Source organism: Ochotona curzoniae, unplaced genomic scaffold (genome assembly GCF_017591425.1).
Source record: "Ochotona curzoniae isolate NIBS_2020 unplaced genomic scaffold, NIBS_Ocur_1.0 scaffold_2587, whole genome shotgun sequence".
Lineage (NCBI taxonomy): Eukaryota > Metazoa > Chordata > Mammalia > Lagomorpha > Ochotonidae > Ochotona > Ochotona curzoniae.
This window is the reverse complement of record NW_024467096.1, coordinates 12190563-12212264: the sequence shown is the minus strand read 5'-3', so window position 1 is coordinate 12212264 and position 21702 is coordinate 12190563. Positions and strand designations below refer to the sequence as shown.

The 21702-nt window shown below is 39.4% G+C and overlaps 1 protein-coding gene across 7 annotated transcripts in view; it reads left to right on the top strand.

Moving 5' to 3' along the window:
* Positions 1 to 21702, top strand: part of LOC121171399 (LIM domain containing preferred translocation partner in lipoma) — a 694421-nt gene that overhangs the window by 657808 nt on the left and 14911 nt on the right. For all 7 annotated transcript variants that reach the window (XM_041003127.1, XM_041003129.1, XM_041003128.1 and 4 more), the window contains 2 exons: positions 6163 to 6341; positions 20493 to 20613. In XM_041003127.1, coding sequence (XP_040859061.1) covers positions 6163 to 6341; positions 20493 to 20613 — 300 coding nt within the window. The remainder of the gene's footprint in view (positions 1 to 6162; positions 6342 to 20492; positions 20614 to 21702) is intronic.

The window sequence follows — 21702 nt, the reverse complement described above, 5'->3', positions numbered from 1 at the left end:
ATAGCTGTTCTATTCTGTTTCCATCACACATGACTCATGCCTCCATAATAACAATTTCTACTGCCCTTTGCTTGAATTGGTCATTATAGATATGTCTCCCTCTCCGCACGTTGGAAGCCTCCAAGGGCAAGGATGGCATCTTTGTTTCCCTCTTTTCCTGCCAGCTTGTTGAAAGTTTTGTTCCACTGTAGGATTTCTAGTGTTAGGTTAACCGAAGAGGTGGTTTTGCTCTTCAGATAAGCCTATGAAAAGTTGGTTTAAAGTGAATTTTTAAAAAAATAAATAAAAATTGAAATTCTTTGAATTTTCAGTTTTGTGTTGCATAGGTATCACTTTTTGACTTCATGTTATGGATCACAATACAGGCTCAAGAGAATATTGTATAAAATTACCTTCAGGCTATATGTATAAGGTGTATAGGAGACCTAAGTGAATCTTTTGTTTAGGCTTGGATCCTTACTCTAAGATACATCAATATAAATATCTATCTATCTATCTGTCGGAATTCCAAAATTAGCAAATAATCTGAAATCTGTAGCACTTTTCATCCCAACCATTCAGATAAGGAATGCTCAAATGTGTACTTAAATTCAGCCAACAACATTGGCATTTCAAGAGTAATTTCCTGAATCACAGCTGTGTTCTCTCTTTACTGTACCACTTTGCCATTCTTTTGAAAGAAATTGCACTTGAACCAAGCTTCTCAGCTTTTTCACACCACAGTACTTGTAGTTATAACGTCTGGGATTCATTCAGCACACTGGAGGAAGTAGATGAGATTTCTGTCCATCCAAGATGACCACCTAGGGACTTTGGAACCTCTCCTAGTTCCTGACCATCCCCAATAATGGTACCCTTGAAAAGCACTGTCTTAGTCTGCCAGCTGAGATGCTCTGGGCTAGAAAATTATTATGCATGGTTAAAGAAAATCATTTTATGTTAAGTACTTACTCTGTGTTTGTTTATTCACTAGCTAGCCAGTATTTGTGGAACGTAAATTTATGTCAACATACTGCTATAAATGGCTGAGGACCCAACAGTTAGTGTTTTATCTTTCCTTGTAGGAGTCAGGGTGACAAATCTCTTAAGGTCTCAACAGGTTTCAAGGTTGTAAGCTCTTTGAATGCTTTCTATTTGCTATATAAAGTGTGAGTGCTAAAACACAGAATGATTTGTAATGTGGTGCAGCAGAGGGAGTCTCACCGGACTGGCAATTCAGGAACTGGAAAGGGGTGTATTCTAACTCTCTAGATGCCTTGTTTTATTGTCTGAATCTTCAAACAAGCTTCTTGATTTAAAACACATGACAATGAACACATTTATATTCCCATGTGATATTACAAGTAGTAATATTCTATTTTCCGTATTGCTTAACTAGCAATTAATGCTTCTGGTACTTAGATACTTCATTAATATCCATCTAATGCTTCCAACTCTTCTTCTGCGAGTTAGAAATATTCACAGTATTCAAGTATATAAATGATAAACTTGATTTTATATGTAATTTGAAAATAGTTTCATTTGAAATTTTGTGTACAAGTTTTGTTTGTGAAAGTTTTTAAATTATTATTGTCACTTCCTTTAAAAAGCATTTATTTGAAAGGATAGGGTTACAGAGAGAGGTCTTTCTTCTGCTGGTTGCCATCCCAAATGGCTGCAACAGCCAGGGCTGGGCCATACTAAAACCAGGAGCTTTTTCCAGATCTCCCACATGGATGCAGGAGCCCAAATACTTGGGTGATCTTCTACTGCTTTGCAATGGGCATTAACAGGGAACAGGATTCGAAATGGAGCAGCCAGAACTCAAGCCAGCACCCATTTGGGATAGCAGCAAAGCATAACGTGCTATGCTATAACACAGGTCTTCACTTCTTTGTTTTTATTTACAACGTGATGCCATCCTGTCAAGGTGTGTTGAAAAGTTTGTGCCCTTCAACAACTGATTTCCTGCCTGTATGTTTCTGCTACTCATATCTATCACTTAAACCATCATAGTTCATTGCAGTAACTGCCTAAAACTTTCTGTAAACAATTCCTCAAAGAATGCCTGCTGCAAAAGATCAACAGATTATTCATTCAGCTTAGGCCAACCCCCACCATCCCCAAGCTGCTTACCAGTTACCCACTGTGTGTTGTGAACTATGTTGGCCTTGGTCAAGGATGGTCAGGGTTGCAGATGCTGTGATGTGCTTCTCTGACAATCTAGGAGACCAAGGTTCTCATTCCCCAGACTGTTGGGAGTGCTAAAGCACAACAGTTTATAGTTGAATCCTTCCTGGTAATTACCTTCATTTTAAGGGTACCTGCTGGTCCAAGATTTCCCCTAGCAGTCAATACTGATTGCAGATTCAGGGAATGTAAGACTTTATTCTTCAGTACAAAGGAGGATGGCATTCACGGATAAACCAGCTTAGTTTTCCATAATGCCATCAGAGAAAAGTCTTGGTTATAGCCATAACTGAGCTCCTCTTTCTGCCCAGGTGATCCCCCAAGCTCCCCCAGGTGATGACAAGGACACTCACTGATCAGCTCCAATCATCTAATCTTTGTTGCCGAGTCTTTTCTAGCAAACTAAACCTCAGACTATGGTTCCTTGTAGGGAGGGAGGACCTGGAGGTCCACTTGAGACACTAAGAACATTGTATTCATGTGTCATCCATCCTGTGGCAGTGCAATAAGTTACTTATTTTATTGAAAGTATGAATGACACTTGAACTTCCTTTTGAAGAATGAATGGGAATTTTCCAAATAAATTAAAAGGTGGGAAGTATCTTGGTTTATCAAAGAATGTCCCTTATTACAGATTTGGCACAGAGCATAGAATTGAGGCTGGACTGTGTGACCCAGTAGGGAGAGCAGTAGAGGAGGATCAGGGTAGGTGACTTCTAAAGATGTGGAAGATTTTTCAGCTGGAAAGTGCTCTATCTCCTATGTCCCCACCTGTCCAGCATCAAAGCCATATTTCCGCCTGCAAGGAATGATTTGAATAGATACATTGAATAGTTTCTCTATCCTTCAAATCCACATTTTAATTAACCATTTAACACTTCAGAAAAGCTTACTATTTATATGGTGAGTATATATCTTTTTGTCAGGCCTGAAAACAACCATGTGGAAGAAAACAGAAAGATTTCTATCTGTGGTACTTAAAATGCTATGATTAGCAGTTTCTCAAATTATAACTGGGAAGACTATGCAGTGTAGTAGCCCAGGTTTCTAACAGGCAAGTTCTTTCTTCAAACCACTACAGCATTATCCAGTTGTTTCTATATTTCTGATCATGGAAATGTTGACCTTTCCCTATTCTGTTAATTCTGATATATCATAGAGTGTTAAAATTGCAGAATTGAAATTATCATTTCACAGTTGAGAAAACTGAGGTTTTGAGAGGAAAAAATTATATAGCAGATTTTGTTGAAGATTTTTATGTTTTTGAAAGGAAGAGTTAGAGAGGGAGGTCCAAGTTCTAAGATCATCCTCTGTTTTCCCAGGCACATTAGCAGGGAGCCAGATCAGAAGTGGAACAGCCAGGATTCAAACTAATACCCATATAGGATGCCATTGATGAAGGTGGTAGCTTACTGTGCTATGTCATAACACTAGGCATATACATTGGATATTGATAAAAACCAAAATGACAATTCATATTTCTCATCTAACAATTTCCCCTCTGTACAACTCCATAATGAATTTCTCTGTTCCTTCTGTGAATTACTGGGCATTAAAAAAAACTGGGCATTACTTCCACCTAACTGGTCTCTGCTCCTCCTGAGATGGGAGCCTAGCTAGAGGAGTTCCCAGCACTTGCCTCCCTAACATTGTAAAGGCTTCTGTTTTCTAGGAGGGGAAGTGTTGTATGTTCCTAGCGGGCCAGAGTCTGAAAGGCGTGTCCTCCTCCATCATTTGCTAACATAAGCTGTCAGTAAATTACAACATGCATTTCCTGATTCGGGGGCATTTTATAATAGTCCCACACTCTTGGCATGTTTTACTTCCTTTTCCTTTGCAGCAGAGATGTTCAAATTAGCCTGTCCTTTGAACAGACTCTCCATAGACCATAAACTCTTCTCCTGAGAAACTTGACTAAACCTTCTATGCTGCTGCTGCGTTTCAGTAAATGAGCTGAATCTGGCAGCCAGGCCTCACTGCAAACAAAAACATTTTCTGGTTAAGCATTTTCTGGTTTGTTCAACTCCATGACAGGGCTAGCTTTAAAACAGTTTTTTAAACCCACGAAGGAGCAAAACACAAGGCTCGGGAAACCAATTTCCAGCCACATTAGCTCAGCTCATCTCAGTGGAAAAGCAGCAGGACCCTGCTTCACCAGACCATCATCGTCATCACTGGCAGACGCTCATCCTATGCATGTCTGCTATTTTAATTTCACCACTTCAGAATGGGGCAAGAAAATAGGTTAATAGTTTCCATGAGTTTAGACTATGACCAGAAGCATGCTGAGCAATTTCAGAACCTCGGGCAACCACAGTTATGAGGGGAAGATGATGATGATGATGATAGATTAACCAATTCATCTTGGAATGGGTTCCAGAGTCAGGGATTCAAGCCAGCACTGTGCGGGAGGGATGTAAACAGTATTCTTTCATTCACTCTTTTGCACGTATTTATCCTTAGCATGTTTTTATTCTATTGCAATATGGACAGAAAAATCCATTCTTTAGACTCGGTCCTTTCCCTTGATGAAGTTACAGTAGAGTCAAAGAAATAAACATATGCACATGTAATTTTAATGAAGTACACACTGAATGTTGTCAGAAAAATGCTCAGGATGGGAGAGAAAGAGGCAGTTCATTCTCAGTGCGTAATGGAGAAAAAAATTCACAAGTATATGCCTCTGACCTATACCTTCAAATGGCAGAATGGCAAAGTGCAGGTCATGTAAGGCATTGGTTCAGGTACAAAAACTGTGAATGCTTGTCACAAGGACACACCCTGACATGTTAGAGACTAAGCCTAGACAGAGAGTTGAACACTACCTAGGCACTTATGTCTGTGCATCATAGAGCTGTAAAGCCTTGTTACCTGGAAAAGTATTTTGTCACCTCCGAGTTTTAGAAATATTTGGGGTCACTGTGGAAGCAAATTATGGGAAGTAACAGGCAAACAGTGTAGGAAATCCTGATGCCATTGCTGTAAGTCACATCTGAAAGTTAGTTACACACACCTTGCCTCACAAACATTTAGAGATTCACATTGTAAGAATGCAGCTGCTCCTTAATTTTCACATCTCATTCAGGCTTGTATTTTCCCTATTCATTCCACATCCTAGGTTTTCCCAGTTTGAAACCCAGTGAGTCAGGCAACATAGCTACTCTGCTTGGTAAAAGGATGAAATTCACAGGAAGGATGGAAATCCTGAGTCCCACCTCACTCAGTGGTGTGTGTTTTAAAGGGTAGAACTTTTTCACTAGGACAGCATGTGACGTAGCAGTTTAAAACACCACTTGGATAACCAAGATTCCATATTGAGATGCCTAGGTCTTGGTTACCAGACAGACCACTCTGAAAAATTAGGGACCTTAGGGACTTCACTGTTTTAATGATGACTCACCTTTTAGGAGCTACAGTGAAATATCCTTCATGGATATTAAACTTCAGGCTCACTTACCATCCATTGTAGTTAAACAAAATTTACTACAACAAAACTGTGTCCATCTGTTTACATGTATCTGACTGTTCACCTCATAAGGGCAAAATTAAGTTGTTCTAATACAAATATTTATAATGCAAAAACTTACAGCAATGTTCAATATCACACTTGCTATCATGGGAATGAACAAGGGTAAAAGTCAGAGAATTGTAATCCTCAATCCTGGATTTAATACCCACACCCTAGGTGACTTTAGTAATTTGACTTGACCTGTCTAGGTTTTTTTTTTTTCTGTTAAAGATTTGAGTGAACTTCAAAGAGATGATGGAAATGGAATTAAAATATGTATGTATATGGGGGCAAAAATATTTGAAAATCCATGTATGGTTTTTTTCACCAAGTTTCCACTGACTTTTTGAGGACCCCTCATATGTACTACTCTGTATTCCTGAGAATTCATGACAAGTTCAGTGTGTTTTGAAAACATATTTGTGATATCCACACAGCTGCCTTGAATTGCAGCCCAACCATGACATTTTTCTTTCCCTCCATAGAACACGCTGGAACGGTGCAACGTGTGCTCCAAGCCCATCATGGAGCGTATTCTTCGTGCCACTGGGAAGGCCTATCACCCTCACTGCTTCACCTGCGTGATGTGCCATCGCAGCCTGGATGGGATCCCCTTTACTGTGGATGCTGGCGGGCTCATTCATTGCATCGAGGACTTCCACAAGTAAGCAACCTATTTTCCCTTGAAATCTGTCTGTCCTGATTTGGGCTCCACATTCTAGGCTCTCAAGAAATAGCAGAACATTACAACCTTATTGATTTTCCATCCACGATAGGAATTCATATCAGGACATGCATGTGGACATCCAGCTTCACTTCTGCTCAGTGCTACCTTGAGGTTTGTCCATCACGTCTGTGTGTGGTTCTAGTTGTGTAAACATTGATTCAGTTGCCCAATATACATGTGTGAAAGTGGCAGAATCTTATGCTAAACATGAATAAGATATGTGACATTTGAAAAATTACCCAACTTCTCAGCGCTCTTCAATTTGGTCACCACACCAAACCCTGCGCGGAAGCACTGTCAACTCGGACAGCCCAGGGTTCTTTCTAGAACTTACCTCCACATCCCTGACTGAACAAGTGGGAGCCTCAAGCTCTTCCGGTTGTAGGCCTCTTGCATTCATTCAAAGACAGCCTATGCCACCAATGACAAATTCACATGTTTCCCAGCCTCTCTGCCTACCCAAATGTTTTCTTCCTCTTGCCATTTTCTAATGAAGAGAATTAGTAAAGTCTTGTGCCATTATTAAAGGAGGAATACAAAGTAGGGTGCTAGTATCATGAGTATGGAAAAATATGTCCCTCATTCCGTTAGGATAGTTGGAATTTTCATTTGGAGAATTATACAGTTGTGTCCTTTGCCTGTTTTTATATGGACAGTTAGTGAGTTGCAGTGTATTTTTAGAGGGCTAGATGAATGTTATGAGCACGTCTATGAATGGTTGACACAAAGATCTCCAACTTAGGCATGCTAGGTGCTGGCCTTTCACTTTGTCATTCTGCCTATGAGGGGAAGCCCACATTGCTCACCTTCCTGGGAATGGCATCCAAATGTGCAGCCTTGTGGGATACGTTTTCACCACTCTGTTGATGGTCAGCAACGAGGGGGTGCTTTCCACAAGCAGTTGGGTGACCTGAGACTCATGTTTAGAAAACGAATTTCATGACCACCTTCCAGGAAGCAAGAAAAGTGAAAAGCTCAGAAGATGTGAGACTGAATGAATTAAAAATCTAAAAAAATAAAAGGCAGAATTTCTCAACCCGAATTAGACAAGGAAAAGCTCACTTTTAAAGGGCAGTCACAGCATAAATTGTTCTTCACGTTATTGATATTTTTAGCTTGTAATTACACATAAAAAAAAAAACCTGCATCTATTTAAGGGAAGTGAAAAGATACCAACAGGGGAGTGTGTTTCTGTCACGGCTTCTCTCTTTTCTTAGACTAACACTAATCCAAGAAAGACTGATAGATATAATCAGAGCACACATGTTTCTGTTGCTGGAAAAGACTGATAGCTTATACCCCTCAATTAAAACAGGAAATCAATTCTGACAAATGTAAGTTTATATCCATGCCATTTATCTTTCATAGGGGTGGGGAGCATAATTAGAGACTTGCGACTAGTGACATAAGTGTGTGGGTCTGAAAGCTCCAAAAAAGCAGACTTGAGTAACAAGAGGAAAAAAAAATTCAAACATCAGCTATCCCCACCGCTAGTCCAATGCGTGTTGGAATATAAATTATTTTTTAAAAATAATGTCTGCATGATTGATGGGTATATAGCAAGAAAAGCTTTTTGATCATTTCTCCCTTTCTCAGAGGAAAACAAGAGAACATTTTACAGAACTTTCTGAGCCTTGAACTTCCCAGAACACAAAGCAGCTAAAAGCCTAGTGCAGACTGAACATTGCAAGGCGAGGTAGACAAAGGACTACCAGCAACTTCCTTGTCAGTATTGTTGTTGCTCCTTCTGAATTGTGGTTTCTGGAAAGATTTTATTTATTGGGTTCACTTTCATTTACAATGATAAAGAACCTATTCTGTGCCAATGATTGTGCTAAGAGTTGATAGTAGCTGAGAACCATTTGTCTGCCTGTGTCTCTGAGAGATGCCATGTTGGGAAGGAGCTTGCCAAGAGGAAGGCAGACATTCCACCCAGACATCACTACAGAAAGGGCCAGATGCCAGGAGGCAGGTCCAGGTTAGGCCTTGCACTGGCAATCAGAAGAGGTGACTTGGCCCTAGTGTCCTAGCAGGTTTCAGAAAGTAAAATTCTAAGAGTGAGTTAAGTGGAAAACAAGGAGTGTCTTCAAGGAAGGATGTAGGGGGTAGTCCATTAGCAAGGTTTCAAAAAAGAGTAGTGGGAGGCTTTGATACATGAAACATAAATTTGAGACCAAATGGGCCATCCCCTCTATTCCACCTTTGGTCAACCTTGGCTGGTGTCCTCCAGGCTTTTGATGTGAATTCTTCCATTTGTGTCATTGTAGAGTGCCAACTTAGCTCCTAGAAACACATACATGCTCATGCACTTTCTCACTTCATATAAGTCATCATCTTTTTTTTTCCAATGGACAAATAAGAAGTGTGCATGTCTCTGGAACACAGTGTGATGCTTGTGCACCTTTACTCACTGTGTATTGATAAAGGCAAGATACATAGGTTATCCACTATCTAGCACTTCTTTGTGGAATCAAAATCCTCTTCTAATTCTCGTTATATTACATAACAATCACCCTTTTTGTAACAGCAAAGCATATTGTACTCCTATCTAGCTGTGACACTGTGCCTATCCACCAATCTGGCTTGAGTGCATTCTCTGGCTCTGTGGTAACCACTGTTACCACAACAGGATTATCACTAGTCTATCTTAAGCCTATAAACCAAGCATTTTTAGACTCTAAAATGAGTAGAATTGTGCAATGTTTATCTTTCTGTAAGTGGCCTCTTAACATTGTGATCTTGGAATCTATCTATAACATTGCAAGTTATAGGATTCCATCCTGCTATGAATTATACTCCATTGTACATATGAGCCCTTTCTTTCATCCATTGATAAACTCAGTTGATTCTGTGTCTCCGACACTGATTATTGGGAGAGCTGAACATAGTTATATTTTTAATTTTTGAAGAACCTTCATACTGTTGTCCTTAGCAACTAATTGCATGCCCACCACTAATATGAAAGTGCTTCATTTCTTCCACATTCTTACCAGCACTTTTTATCTTTTCTATTTTTGCAAACAGCTATATTTACTGGAATGAAATGATAACTCACTGTGGTTCTGACTTACATTTCTCTAATTTTGATGTGGAACACTTTTTCAAGTACTTGCTCTTTTTAAAGGCCAAGCTCAATCATCATCTCTGAGGAGACTGTTCTGATCTGTCCACCCCATCTCTATCTCTATGTTGTAATTTATATCTCTTTCTCTGTGTCTCTATGTCTAGTAGAATTTTATAAACTTGCTATAGATAGCCATGATCACAGTCTGGCTAGCAATGAAATATGTATGCATAAATTTTACAGCAGCTTTCTTAAATAATTGTTACAATAATATAGAACACATAAAATGAATAGAACAAATGCAAAAATACATAGAACCCCATCTCCATCCAGTCTGTGCTTTGATGCTTATTTTTGTATTTCAAATTTCATATGAAACTCAGAAGTGCAACCTAAAGTGACTGATTTCTTTTAGTGTATTGAGTCTGTATTCCACTCTCTGTGCTTTCTTACCAGGAATATTACCTTCATCCACTTATGTAATCGTCATCCTTTTCTAGACTGTAGGAATGAGCCAGGATACACTAGGATGATCCCTTTCTGAGCCTCACGATGAACCAATGAAAGTACTTCCTTGGGATGCTCCTGTCAGGAGAAAATAATACCAAGTTGTAAAGTGCTTTACAAGACTTGGCACATAACAAACAATACATAGTAACATTAGAAATCAAATGTTTTTTCTTCAAATTTGTTATTATTATTATGGCCCATTCAGTGAGCTAAGCCAAAAGACAGGGACTGTTCCTTGAATGGTGGACCCAGGAACACTGTGAGAACTGTGGGATCACATTCTTTGCAGTCACTTTGGTTTTTCCGACCTTGGAAATGAGACCAATTGCTATGAAAAAATCATTCTTCATCCATAGTATCTTTTATGTCTTTCCACATAGGAAGGACCTTAAGATTAAACCTAATGCCCAAGTTAGTTGTTTTTCATAAGGAAGAAAAAATGACAGATACTTCACTTTGTTAGTGAAAAGCCAAATTTCCTCTTTCTATAATAGTTTCAATTGTTGTTTCTAGAGACTCAGACAAAAAGCAAAGTTCTATCCTGTTCTTGGGGAACTAAAATTTAGTTGTCCTCAAATATATGCAAATAATTGTTACCAGAATAGGATGAAATTCTTTCATCAAATTTACCCAAAGTAGTAGGTAGTTTGCAGGAAGACGTCTTGGGATACAATAGTAAGCAAAAAATACTTCCTTCCTCAGAGTGTACAGTCCCAATAGAATTGAGGAAAAGAAGTTTTACAGTTGATTCCAAAAGCCTGCTTATTAAACTATCAATGACCCAGATTCAAAAATAATCAGGTAGTTCGAAGCAATATTTTTTGCCACTGAATATAAACTTCTTGCATAAAATACCAATTATAATGACTCTGATTACTGCTCCAGTTATACCATGATCCTTTTAATTTTTCTTTCACAGCAATCAATTGATCTGCTGCTTAATTCATATTTATTTAGATTACAGCCATACAGATGCCTTTTGGGTGCTGCCAGGAAAATTAATATGTACATATAGAGTATAATGTATGTGAAAATGCTTTGACAACCATAAAGTGCTGTGCAAAGTATTAGATGACTATCATTTCCTTTTAAGTCTGAGTACAAATAAATTTTAACATCATTAATCTTAAAACCATTACTATGAAAAAAACAGTTGTACCATTTTTAATCTCTTCAGTTCTTACCCATGTCTATTTCAATTCATCTCCCATTTCACACTTTCACAAATGCCACCCCCAACTTCCAGAAAATTCCACGAGGTTCATAGCCTATATTTGCAACCTACTAATCTATTACAAGTTTTTAAAAAATGTTAGGAACTGTTGGACATATTGAGAAATATTGGCAAGAATCAAGATGGCTGAATGAGAGGCTCTGCGCCCACCTCAGCCAGAGACAAGTTTCACACCAGTTGAGGACGATAAACTCCAGTAAGGAAGTGACAGGAACTACAAGCAAGACAGAGACTGAAAATCAGCAGAGAGAGACACACACAAATCAGGCTGCTGCTAACCAAGGGACACCATCTGGCCAGGAAAAGGGTTCTATTTATAAAATATTAGAGCTGAGGAGACTGAGGGAACACTTCAGGAAATTGACAGGGAGTGCAGACAGCACAACCTCTAAAAAGCCAGCAGCACAAAATAAAGCCTGCTGCCACCTGCTGCAACTGCCCACTGCTCCTGTCCCAGCGCCCTGGCCAGGGGACACCAGGAGAAGGGTCCGAAAGATATAAAATTTTAAAAGTGAGCAGAGTGGCTGAGGAAAAATCTGGGCTAAGGAAGTGCCAGCATCTGCAAACAGCACAGAGACCCTGATATGAACGCCACTCCACACCACCCAGAATATAGCTCTACCTGCCATGAAGTATGAGGCTGGTGAACAAAGAAGGCAGTGAAGCAAGAGACTTTAAATACAGAGGAAAAGCACCTCAGAAACCAAGTGATCTGAAGGATTTATGTCTCCTGGAAATTTTGAACAAGTTCTTTAATAAAAATGTTCCGTGCATAAGTTCATTCTGCTTCTTATCTCCCATCCCTCCCATTTGCTTGTGACTTTTTACAGGACAGAAGCCAGTCAAAAAATCTAACCACTGACATTCTGTGTGCGCTTTGGTGCCAAAGCTTGCTTTTCCCACAACTAACCATTGAAATTCTTCATGTCTCCTTCATTATCGTACTTGGTTTCTCGTTCAGGCCTGTTTCCCAGCTTAGGTGAAGGCAATGTTTCCATGTTATATGAGGGACACGTTTGCTCTTCCTTCTTACCATCCCTGCTCTGACTCCTTCCTTAGTGAACAAAGCATGCTTTCCACTGCCACCATGCGCCACTCCTCCAGTTCCCCTGCAGGGGTGTGTAGGGATGCCAACTTGTTAGAAAGAGGCCTACAGAAAATGCTGCAACTCCTACCACTGCCACTAATGGCAAGGTAGCCCTAACTACAGGACACTTCCACAGTCGTGACTTTAAATCAAGTCTAGAGGACCAGTTGGGATGCAAATTATTACTTGGCTTCAGAGAAGGAACCCACACTGCCTCCCACATCCCAAAGCATCACACCTGAAAATCTGCTAAAGCAACTCCTCTTGTCTTAGCGGAAGGCAAACAACCCATTCATGACCAGCAACCCCAAGGGACAGGAAGGGTGCTTTCCGGTGCAACTAGCAAGCCTCTATGAGTCCTGCAGCTGTGGGAATTTGGAACACAAGCCGTGGAGTTACACACTTTTGCTCTGTGCAAGTTCCTTGTGGGTTCTTTGGGCTAGTGACTAACAGGCACTGATACACAGTCACAGGGGATCAGACCTAAGAAAGCCCCTTCTACAGCTGTTACTGCTTGGTACCAGGCTGGTGGGAGAGCACAGTGCAAGCCCCAGCATCAAATCTGCATGCCCTATAGGAACTTGGAACAGTTTCCAATTTGTGTCCCATACTGGGACTGTGGCTGCTGCCCGCTATTAAGTAAGTCACACTCACCTATGGGATATAGAAAGCCATATCTGCATTCTTTTACTCCACGTTGGTAACTTCCAGTCCAGAATTCCCAGAACAATTTGCAGCTCTCCTGAGCAACCCGGGTAAGGACCTCTCCATATCCTGCAGCTTGGGGACTGTGACTATTAGTGCTACATTGTTCAGTCATCCTAACATATGCTGCCAGACATAGAGAAGAGCCTACTTGCATTGCAGTACTCAAGACCTGCACCTGCCATTGCATCCTCTCTCACTTAACCTATATTCACCCTGTTGGAAAGAGGCAAAGCACGCTTAACATATCCCAGTGCTGAGAATGAGCTCTTGCCATAAGCCCTCAGAATGAATCACACCCACGTAGCAGCATCTCAGAAAAGACTTATCTATAGTATGAATTCTGAGGGTTAGAGCTATTGATGCCATGAGCCTCGGTATCACTCTGGTCTACCTGGCAGTACAATGGGACGTCCTCCACTGTGTTCCAGAGAGATGGTGTAGCCATCAAAAAACTTAGTGTGATTGACACCCAATTCTCAGGAAAGTAAAAATAATGCCTTGGAAGCTCATGTCCACTGGAAAATCATGCTAATACCTCCATAAACTATTACATCCTAGACAAGAATAACTCCTATAAATCCTCATTACCTGCCCTGACACCGATTACCCAAGGGTTACACAGCCCACTCCCATAGATTGAAAGCCAAATCAACAACACAATTAATACACACCATTCCTTCCAAAGAAGCAGGTCTTCCAGTGAAAGCCACTCCATGAAAAATAGGAAAGGGGAGGGGATTAGGAACAAGAGGAAGGGGAGACAGACTGTGATGTCACATATGCAAGCATTAATGCAGGGACACAGGAAACAAAGAAGGAAGAAAACCTGACACTTCCCAGAAAACACAGTCATTCTTCAGGAATAGATCCTGATCCACAGTAAATCTATAAAATGCTAGGAGAAACATTCAGAATCATAAACATAAGGACATTAAGTGAGGTACCAGAGAACTCTTACCTGTAGGGCAAGACTTTTGGAGTAACTCAGCCAGAGAAAAGAATTAAAAAGAATGATGAAATCTTATGCGACATGAGATACCATAGCGCAAATGAGTTTTTGTACTATAGTGAAACCTGAAGGAGAGGAGGAAGAAAAAAGTCACTGAGGACAAGTAAATGAAATAGTTGAAAAATTCCCAAGTCTTAAAAGAGATACAGGAAGATACATCTAGACACAGGAAGCTCAAAGGACTGCAAGCAAAAGATCTTCAATTGTATTATATTCAGTTTGTCGAATGTTGATGACAAGGAGAGAATCCTAAAGACAGTAAGAAAAAAAAGTCACCTTCAGGAAGACCAATTAGACTAATAGCAAACCTCTCAGCAGAAACCTTGTAGGCTAGAAGAGTATAGAATGATATTCAAGGTCTTGAAAGAAAAAAAAAATTTAAAAAACCTTTCAGCCAAGGACATTATATGGAAGAAAGCTATGCCTTAGAAATGAAGGGGAGGGCCCAGTGTGGTAGCCTAGCAGCTAAAGTCCTTGCCTTATATGCACCAGGATCCCATATGGGCACTAGTTCTAATCCCGGCTGCTCCACTTCCCATTCAGCTGCTTGCTGTGACCTGGGAAAGCAGTTGAGGACGGTCCAACACCTTGGGACCCTGCACCCATGTTGGGGACCCAGAAGAGGCTCTGGGCTCCTGGCTTCAGATCAGCTCAGCTCCAGCTATTGTGGCCACTTGTAGAGTGAAGCAGAGGATTTGAAGATCTTCCACTCTGTCCAACCTCCTCTCTGTATATCCAACTTTCCAATAAAACTGAAATAAATATTTTTTTTGAAGATTTATTTTTATTATTTTGTTATTGGAAAGGCAGATATACAGAGAGGAGAGACAGACAGGAAGATCATCCATCCGATGATTCACTCCCCAAGTGAGCACAACGGGTCGATACTACACCGATCCGAAGCCAGGAGCCTCTTCCGGGTCTCCCACGTGGGTGCAGGTTCCCAAAGCTTTGGGCCGTCCTCGACTGCTTTCCCAGGCCACAGGCAGGGAGCTGGAAGGGAAGCGGGGCTGCCAGGATTAGAACCGGCGCCCATATGGGATCCCGGGCGTGCAAGGCGAGGACCTTTAACCACTTGCGCCACCACGCCGGGCCCTAAATATTTTTTTTTTTTTAAAAAGGAAGTGACAGGGAGAAATAAAGAATTACCAGATAGACAAAGACTGAGTAGAATCATCACCCCAATCTGCCTTACAAGAAATCATGGAAGACTAGCAGTATGCATCATGACAGTTCCAAATTCTAATGAGAAGATACAGTCAATAACCAATCAACAAAATGGCACGATTTAGCTCCTTTTTATCAGTATTAACCTTGGAGGTAAAAAGAGTAAACTCCCCAATCAAAAGATACAGATTTGTTGGTGGGTAAAAAAATATCCAACTTAATGCTTTCTACAATAATCAGCTTCATGCATAAAAAAGAACAGACACTTGAAAATGAAGGGCTGGGAAAAGACATACCATGCAAATGGAAGCAAAAATAAGTGGGAATAGCTATATATGCCAGATAAAACAGACTTTAAATCAAAAACTGTAAAAAGAAACATTATATATTGATAAATCGTTTCAGCAAGAAGATACAATCATAAATATATGTATATATAAGACCATCCAGATATATAAAGCTAATTTTATTATGCCTCAAAGGAAAGATAGCCTGTAATACACTGACAGTGGAAGAGTTCAACACTCCACTGTTAAGGAGCGAACATACCATTCTGACAGAAAATCAACATAAAGTTAGGCCAAACTGTGGAGAAAATGAACCTAACAGATATGTATAGAACATTTCACCCAACAGCTGTCAAATACATATTCTTCTCATCAGAACATGGAATTTATTTCTCAAAAACTCACTTAAGATATATTCTCATTTGAAAGGCAAAGTTATCAGGAGAAGGAACGAGAGAAAAATCTTACATCCTCTGGCTCACTCCTCAACTCACCAGAATTGAGCTAATCTGAAGCAAGGAGACAGGAACTTGTCGCGGGTCTCCCATGTAAATGCAGGATCCCAAGGCTTTGAGGCATCCTCTGCTACTTTTCCAAACCATAAGCAGGCAGCTGGATCAGAGGTGGAGCAGCCAGGACATAAACCAGTAACCATTTGGGATGCTGGTGCCTTATGGGAAGGATTAGCCTATTATAGAAGTTTTCTAAGATAGAATATATATTAGTCCACAAGTCAAGTCTCAGTAGCTTTAAAAACTTTGATAGCACATAAGTCCACAAATGAATAAAACTAAAAATCAGAGTAAAAATTTACTGATTTGTTACAATTAAAAACATACTACTGAATGACCAATGGATCACTGAATAAATTAAATTTAAAAAATTCAATGCCTTAAGGCAAATGAAAATGAAATACAATAAAACCATGGGATAAAGCACAAAACGTACTAAGAAGGAAGTTTAGTAGAGTGAATACTAGACTTAAAATATATATATAGAAAGATCTGATACTAATAATGCACAAGGACTTAGGAAAACAAAAATTCAGTAGAAGGTGAGAAATAATACACATAAAAGAAGAAGTAAATGAAATTCCAATTTAAAACACAATGCCAAATAAACAAAAAGCTAGGTTTTGAGAATAAAATAAAAAATTTAATCATACTGTCAAAAAAAAGCAGAAATTCTGAGCTAAAAACACATTATAGATAGTCACAGAAATATAGAAGAAATGCATCATGCACATGCTAATAGATTGGTAAACCTCCAAGAAATGCTTAAATTTTTTAATACATTCAACCTACCAAGATTAAATCAAGAAGACACAGGAAATTAGAACATAGCTGTAACAATCCAGGAAAATGAAGCAGTAATTAAGTTTCCCATTAAAGGAAAGTTTAGAACTTGATGGATTTACTACTGAATTCTATAAAACTTTTTAAGAGGAAGCAACTCTAATAGTTTTCAAACTATTCTAAAATATTGAAAGTCTAAAAATTCCCTTATGAGACCAGCATCACTCTAATACCAAAACCAAAGAGACAGCACAGAAAAAAAAAAAAAACTATTGGACAATATCCTTGGTGAACATATACAAAAAATTTCAACAAAATATTAACAAAACATGTCAAACACACTATATCTAAATAAACCATATATCAAGACCAAATTTGATCTATCCCAGAGAAGCAGATTGGTCAATATTCAAAAATCAACCATGGTCGTAAGTCACATCAACAGGTCAAAGAACAAAGACCATATGATCATCTCAATAGATGCAGAGAAAGTATTTAATAAGATCCAATATTCCCAGGGCCACTGCCATGGTGAATACCTTAAGCTTCCACTTGATGCACCAGCATCCTATATGGGTACCATTTCATGTAATAGCTGTGTGTGTGTACATCCCGGCCTTTCAAATAATAATAATAATAATAATAATAATAAACCTTTAAAAATATCCAGTATTATAGGGCTGCTGCTGGGGCATAATAGGCTAATCCTCAGCCTGTGGCACAAGCATCCTTTTTGGTGCAGTTCAAGTCACGGCTGCTCTGCTTCCAATCCAGCTCCCTATTTATGAACTGGAAAGTAGCAGAGGATGTCCCGGGTCCTTAGGCCCCTGCACCTACTAGCAGACCTGGCTCCTAGCTGCAGAACAGTTCAGCTCTGGCCGTTGCAGACTCGTGGGGACTGAACCAGCAGATGGAAGACTTCTGTCGGTTCTCTGTCCGTAAAATCTGTCTTTCAAATAAAAAAAAATAGTTTAAATCAATATTCCCTCCACAATAAAAGCCCTTCCCAAATTGGGTACAGAAGGAAGATACCTCAAATTTAAAAGGATTATTTATAGCAGAAGCAAAATCTAATATCATACTAAATGGGAAATAGTTGAAAGTGCTGCCATTCAAAATCTGAAAGAGGACAAGGATATCCACTTTCATTATTTTTATTCAATATAGTATCTAAAGTTTTACAAGGGGTAATTAAGGAATGTAAGAAAACTAAAGAAGTAGAAACTGCAAAGGAGAAAATCAAAATATACTCATTTGCAGATAACATGATGTTGTATATGAAAAAAACAAACACCACACCCAAAATTTGTTAGAATTACCAATTCACTAATGTCACAGAATATAAAAACATAATATTTCATTAACAATTATTTCACTGAAGAAATATTATTCACCATACTGTTTACAATTAAATTTAATAAAGCAAACTAAAATCTCTCAAAGGATAATTATGAAAACACTGAAAAAAGAAATCATTCAGGATACACCAAAAAATGGAACAAAATGTTTATCTACAGACAGAAATCAGTAGACTAGACTCAACTATCAACAGATTCAATGTTATCGCTTTCAAAATACCAATAACATTCTTTACAGAATCAGAAAAACTATGTAAGATTTGTGTGGAATCGTAAATCTGGAGAATAACCAAACCAATGTAACTGGAGTCATCCTTTGACCTAACTTGAAAACGCACTACTAAAGCAATAATAATGATAACTTTGCTTGCATGAAAACCAGTACACACATCAATGAAATGAACAGGAAACCTAGAAATCCATGTAGATGCTGTCAAAATTTGTTAAGCGTTTATTTACTTGAAAGGCAGAATGACAGAGAGGAAAAGACAGATCTTCCATCCTATGTTTTACTCCCCAGATGGCTGGGTGGGCCCCAGTTGAAACCAGAAACCAGGAAATCCATCCTGGTCTCCCACACAGGAAGCAGGAACTCAAGTACCTAAGCCACCTTTTACTGCTTTCCCAGGCTTATTAGCAGGAAGCTGGATCAAAAGTGGATCAACCCAGATTGGAACTGGTATTCTGATATTGATAGATGCATTGCAGGTGGTTGCTTATCCTGTCATACCACAATGCCTACTCAGCCACTTGATATCAAGAACATGTGTTGGAGAAATGATAATCTCCCTGATAAATGGTGCTGCCAAAATTAAATGTATATATGGAAGAAAACACAAATGAAATCAGATCTCACTCATCAAGTGCAAAAATCAACTCTCAAGATTGTGTTTTTACATTTTTAGTTTTGTATAAACTATGAGATTGCTTAAAGAAAGCATAGCGGAATAACTAACACACTGGGTTAGGCAGTGAGGTTTTCTGGATAAGGCCTCAGAAAACAGGCAACAAAGCAAAGCCAAGCAAATGGGATTATAGAAATCTCAGAAGCTTCTGCACAGCAAGGAAAACAATAGAATAAAAGGACAGTTAATAGAATGGGAGAAAATATTTGTAAGCTAATTAGCTGACAAAGGATTAAAATGCAGAATGTATCAGCAACTGAAATTTTAAAAAAAAAAAATCCAGTTGACAAATGAGCAAAGGACCTCAACAGATCTCAAAAGAAGAAATGTAGTCAAGAAATAGATGAAAAAAATTCTTAGTATCACTAGCCATCGAAATCACCCCTGTGAGAATGGCAGTGATTAAAAAAAATAATCATAAATGCTGGCAAGCATTGGAAAAAGAGGAACTCTTATACACTATTGATAAATCAAAGCAACCACAGTGGAAATCAGTATGTATATTTCTTGAAATACTAGAAATTAGGAAATGCCATGTGATTCAGCAGTCCCTTGGGGAGGGGTGGGAGGAATAAAAGGAGTTTTGATAAAACAAAATCAGGGAAGCTGGGTAGAGTTAATTCATTGTAACACTTACACTAATATGAGCTATAAATTGGATAAATGGAGTAAGCAGTGTATAGGCATTTGTATTGCTACCTTACAATTGTTGTTTTGTAACTTAAACTGTTCTAAATTTCTAAAAAATACTGAATAATAAAATATTAAACTTCTTCAGGCAGTCTCAAATCATATGCATATATTTTTGCATATATGTCCCACTTAAAAATGCTAAAATCCCTTGAAGAATGAAGAAATTCCCAGTTCTTGAAATTTTTCCTCTCAAACAAAATATAAGAATTTCAGATGTGACAGATGAAAGGTTTTATAATGTGTTTTTAAACTCACCTCTGCCATTTTGTAAAGCTAGTTGAGGTTTTTTGTCTCAATTCCTAGAATTCAAGGCTCATTTCTAAGAATGGGGGTCCGGTAAGTGGGAATGAGGCCAGGATACTAATTTCATATTGCCTCCGGGATAGGGTCTGATGAAAAGAAACAGGGTCTAGAAGCAGAAAGCAGACAAGCAGGGGCCTGCAGGACCTTCCTTCTGCCCTCCATGAAGCCCAGCCCAAGCTCAGGGTTCTTACTGGGAATCTATGCAAAGACAAATTCCATACTATACACCCCATGACTGTGTGAGCTGCTCACACACTCATACCCACCTCAACAAATATCACAAGATTTTTCCATCTGCAAAGAGCTCAAGAATCCAGTACCTTCATGTAGAGCTGAGACAGCACTCCCAGACAAGTACAGATCAGGCATGCTGACTCCTGCCAAGTTTACATCTTTTCTAAACTCTATCTTCCCCCTCAGTCAATGTTTATGCTCAGTATCTAACCAAAATGTTCTCTCCATTTTCAGGAAATTTGCTCCCCGATGTTCTGTGTGCAAGGAGCCTATTATGCCGGCTCCTGGCCAGGAGGAGACCGTCCGCATTGTGGCTCTAGATCGTGACTTCCATGTCCAGTGCTACCGCTGTGAGGTCTGTACCTTGTGCCCCAAAACCCTGCCAAAGCTAGCTTTTCAAGATCGTAGGAATTTTGTGAAATCTGGGGAAGCCCTTAGTGCTTATATTCAAAAGACTTGATTTTAGATCTGATATTAAATGCGGAAACATTGGATAAGTCATTTTACTTTTCTGTCTCCCATCTATACAAAGGTTCTCTATATGGCTCTCCCACCAATATGGCTGTGAGATTGAAGCTCAAAAATGTGTGAATTATGAAGTACTGAGTTAAGGAGAAGTGGTATTACCCTTCTACTGAGTCCTCAGTGTTGGCCCTGTTGCTTTGGTCACTGCTCATACAGGGCAGGGGTACCACTGCCACTTAGAACAAGAACTCAACATTTCGGAGGAGCTGGGATTCTTGTTCAAAGTCCCCAGAGATTCATTCACATATTAGTAAGAGCTGACTTTTTGGACAAGAGGTCAGGTAAGGTCTACCTGAGAATTAGGCTCCAGGGAGTAATATACAGACATAAAAGAACCTGTAATCCAGGCTGGGAGTGATAAGAAGCCTTCTCAAATGGGACCAGCTGAAGCCTAAGGCAGGTGGAGCCATGCGTGCAGCCAAGCAGCAGCATCACATCTTCCGCCTTATTATTCGGGCATCAAATGGGTGCCACATTCTGATTTTTTTTTTGAATGTTCTCTTTTCCAAATTTTACAAGTTACCAGATCCCCTGCTTGGAAGCAGTGTTTAACTTCTCTGAGTACAACACTCCTCAGCCCCTTTTCTGTCTGTGTGAAATCTTTGAAATACAGACTTTCTTAATTCCAGTTGCTCAGTAGGGTTCATCTGGTTTAAGCAGGAGTTCCTCCCAGGATACAGACCAGCTGGACCATCGGCACGACCCCTGGCTCTGTGGGACTACATTCATTCCTTTTACAGCTTAGTTTTAACTGACCATCTGTTTCAGCCAGCGTGTTCTGTTTTGCCCTAGAGCCCAAGTTGCATGCCTCTCTCTGACTCAATATGAGAAAAGATAATGAAAGACAATGCAAGGTTTTAATTACTAGGGAAACAGAGCACAACAATGTCCAACCATCATTTTACATATGATCCCAAAT